The 4,175-nt window shown below is 45.9% G+C and overlaps 1 protein-coding gene across 1 annotated transcript in view; it reads left to right on the top strand.

Moving 5' to 3' along the window:
• The window catches only part of RBP2 (retinol binding protein 2), a 23,803-nt gene that overhangs the window by 18,569 nt on the left and 1,059 nt on the right, over window positions 1–4,175 (top strand). Inside the window, exon 3 of the mRNA XM_007113371.2 lies at window positions 3,191–3,292. Coding sequence (XP_007113433.1) covers window positions 3,191–3,292 — 102 coding nt within the window. The remainder of the gene's footprint in view (window positions 1–3,190; window positions 3,293–4,175) is intronic.

Genomic DNA, 4,175 nt, shown 5'->3' with positions numbered 1-4,175 from the left:
CCCGAGCTCCGAGCTCCGGAACGGCCCCTTGTAGAATCCCGCCCCGAGGAGATGCTGGATCGGCAAGCTTTTTTGAACTGTGTGGCCGCGAGGCCAATTCATCAGACACCACAAAGGACAGGAAAATTTGTCTCAGAATTTTTGCATCGCTCTGCTGTTCTAACCTAATCAGTCCCAAATGATTCATTTCCCCCTTGCTTCTCAGTTTTGGGCATGGGCTATTGAAAAGCAGGCCTGTCCTCTCTGACTCATTTTTTATCACCTTTGATGGTGGAGAACTCACTCTTACTGAAATAAATCATGTCCTTTTGGCCCTTCCTGACCCTTAAAGGGTTCCATTTGTTAACACCCAGGCTTCCGCCTCTCTCTTCCACCCTCCGTCCTCTCTGAGTTCCAACCTCTCTCCAGGATCGGCTCTTAGCCCTGCAGAGAGAGATAATCCCCTTTTCTCACTTCTGGTGTCTGCTTTGCCTGCAGCAAAAAGCCAGGGCTAATAAACACGCACACACACACACACACACACACACACACACACACACACACACACACACACACACACACGAGATTGAGAAGTACTCAGACAGCATTTGCCCAGCCTCCAGCAAAGGGCCGTTCCCATGAGAATCACAACACAGAGCAGGTGCCCTTGGCACTACCTTCTTCCTGTGACTTGACTGCAACCCTTTAGCTGGAGAGGCAAGGCAGGGAGTGGGTGAGTCTATCTCTCTGAGTAATTTCTGTTGCCCACTCTTGGTGGCACACCCAAGTGCACAAAAATCTTGCGTCTGTGTGCATGTGTGCACTTGCGTGTGCGTGTACTGCTCCTCTACTCTTTGTCCTCTTATTCTCCAGGACTCCACTTCTTAACTCCTTGGTCACCCTCACGAGCCCCTCTGAAAGAGCGGAGACAGATATTCATTCAATCAACATGCATTAGGTGTCCTTGATGTGTAACAATATGGGCTGGGGGATTGGAAAACACAGACCTTGCCCAAATAGAAGATGTGAGTCCTTTCTCGTCTACGTGGGAGGGATCTCTGGAATATTCCAGACAACATCTCGCTTCCAGAAGAGGCAAGAGAACAACCTATGAATTAAGCTTCTCTAAGACATTCGAAACTGTGAGGCTTAAGATGGTCCTAAAGGAGGAGGAGAGAAAACATGTAGAATTTTATTTTTAAATTAATTTTGGGAATATTAATACATATGCATGCTTTAAAAAAAATTAAACACTAAAAAGTGAAATTTCCTTCCTATCCTGGCCCCCAGCTCCTTAGTTCCCTCCCCGAGGGACAATTACTATTAAGGGGTTTTTTTTGCCTCCTTGGAGAGAACGTGTACAAACATATGCATGCATCCCCACTGCTCCTTTCTTTTATGCACATGGCCCTCCTCCTTGCTTTTTTAACTTAAACTATACACTATGGAGACTGCTCTTCTCAGTAAGTGCAGAACTGCCTTCTCCTTTCAAGGGCTACAGAGCAGGGAGGAACCACACCGTATTTAACCAGCCGCCACTGATGCAATTTATGAGGTTTCCAGGCCTCTGCTGTAACAAACAACGATGCGATGGGCTGAAGAGTAAAATAAGGAGGAAGAAAATTGTACATAAAATATATAATATGGTCAAGGTCAAATATTGCTTTAGAAACAGGTAGACTTAACAATCTGTAGAAAACAGATATCTGCCAAAAAACAGACCTGAAGTGAATTTAAAAAAACCAAAAAACACAGGTTCGTTTATCACCAACTGGGTTTGCAAGATAGGGAGGAAAATAAACGCCTGGTCCTTAGCACAATATTGTTCATAGAGGCGTAACATGGTTTGCACATACTTGGAAGAAAACCAACTCACATCAGGATCATCCCCGAGGAAAGGCAGCACCAACACACCACCACTGCCCGGATGGGAATGATACCATCGACCTCACATGCAAGCCTAATGTGGGCACAGAGGTGGGTGGCCTTGAAGGACCACTTAGGGATAGTACACATCATCCCTTGGCAGGTACTAAGACAGGTAAAGTGGGGGGAACAGGAGGAGGAGGAGCTGGGGCAGGGTGTGAAATTTATAAATATGTAAATTTAATAAAAGGGGTTAGAGCCTCTTGTGGTTCAGCCTCTTGTGGCTTCTCCAACCTGCTGGTCAACTCAGCCTGCTTGTCCAGCACAAGCTCTGCATCTCTGCTGCCTTCCCTGTGCTAACTGATCAGCATTGCTGCCTGGAGGAAACCCAGGACCGGGAGAAGGTCCATCTCCCGGTTCTGGATGACAAGGCTGGCTTTGGAGCCATATGTGCAGCCCCCTGCTAACTAGGTAGCTTCCCTGCCTTTATTATTGCCCTACAGTGGGCAGTCCTCACAATGTGTTTCCTGTAGGGAAAATTCTCAGAAGTAAAATTTCTAGGTCAAAGAGTATACACAATGTTATATTTTGAAGGGTAATGTAAAATTGCCCTGCAAAAAGATTCATACCGATTTATATATGCACCAGCCCTGTATGAGGACCCATGCTTCTCTGTACCCCCTCCAACCCAGTGTGTTATTAGACTCTTTGATCTTTGACCACAGGATGAATTGTATCTGAAAAACAAACAGACTTAATTTGCATTTCTCTTGTTATAAGTGAGGTTGAATATATTTTCTTATGTTTAAAAGCCATCTGCTAGGGTGTTTTGTTTTGTTTTGTTTTTCCTTGTAAGCTGTTGGTGTCCTGTGTTGAATCTCCTATTAGGTTAATGATCTTTTCCTTATTGATTTACAGGTGTCCTTTGTATGTAAGGAAATCAGGTCTTTGTCTGATATGTGTTACAATTATTTTTCCCAGTTTGTGATTCATCTATTGACTTTGAGGTATCTTTCCCTTCCAGAAATTTTACATTGTGACATAGTTAAATTCATCATCTTTTCCCCCACCGATTTGGAATGCTGTCTTTACCATATGGTAAAATGGAAGAGTAGAAGTCTTTCAAAGAGAACAGAACCGGCCAGGATAAGTCGGTCTGGCTAGAATGAAGGGCGTATGTGGAAATGAGGCCGGTGGGAGGCTGGCGTGGCTGTGGCTGAGAGCTCTGCTCTGGGGACGGAGCAGGAGCCCAGGAGTGGCTGCAGGAACTGCAGCTGCAGGTTTAAATGTGTTCAGTCCCCATCAAGACCATACATTTGATTTGCCTGGAAACCTCTCATTACAGACTCTGATCGTCTGGGAAGGTGATGCCCTCGTGTGCGTGCAGAAGGGGGAAAAGGAGAACCGAGGCTGGAAGCAGTGGGTCGAGGGGGACAAGCTGCACCTGGTAAGTCCCCAGCTCCCCTCCACTCGGCTTATGCCAACTGCCGGTTCACCCAGCCAGGTGCTTTGACAAGAAAAATGGCCCTGCCCTCCTCCCCTAAGCTCCAGCCAAATGCGTGTGGTCAAATGCGTGAGCCATTCCCATCTGGCTCAGGGGACTCCAGGAGGAAATCTATATGGCTGTTTCTGTGAACGTCTGCAATTAAAAGGAAAGTTCCAGATGCTGAGTTAGGAAGCCGAGATCCAAGGAGAAATGCAGGGAACCCGTCAAAGACCAGCTGGGGAGAAATGCGAGGCACAGAATTAAGACGCCCTGGAGGAGGGTGAGACCAGGCCTCCTCAGTGCTGTGAGCCTAGGAAGGAGAGGGGTGGCGGTGGGCCTGGCAACTGCCTGTAGACCACAGGCACTGGCCTCACATCCTAAGGTATGTCCACCTGATCCCAAAATATTTTAGTTTAATTTGACACCAGAACAGAGCAGTTGGAATAAATTATTTCTGATTTCCTTGTATAAATTATATCCGTCTAGATAGCTTAATTTTTCACTCTTCAGTCTTTAAGACAAGTGATTTGTCCAACATTCAAATAGTGAAAAATCTTTCACTCCTTCATGCATTCAGTCACTCGTTTGTTAAATGCATGGCTCATTCAATGGATGGCTCTTTATTCATTCACCTGTGGAGTCAAGCAGGTACCTGGCTCTGGTGTCCATATTCACGTCACAGGGTGCCCTTCAGAGCCAGCCTTGCCTCACCTGAGATCTTTATTTCAGAGACAATGTCAACTGGTGATAAATGGGAGGCAGTCACTGTTTTCCATGGACAGTTTTCCCTACCTGCTCCGGTTTGGAAGGTGGATTTTTTTTTTTTTTTTTTTTTTTTTTTTTT

The sequence above is a fragment of the Physeter macrocephalus genome, chromosome 1, assembly GCF_002837175.3.
Source record: "Physeter macrocephalus isolate SW-GA chromosome 1, ASM283717v5, whole genome shotgun sequence".
Classification (NCBI taxonomy): domain Eukaryota; kingdom Metazoa; phylum Chordata; class Mammalia; order Artiodactyla; family Physeteridae; genus Physeter; species Physeter macrocephalus.
This window is presented reverse-complemented; position numbering and strand designations above follow the sequence as displayed.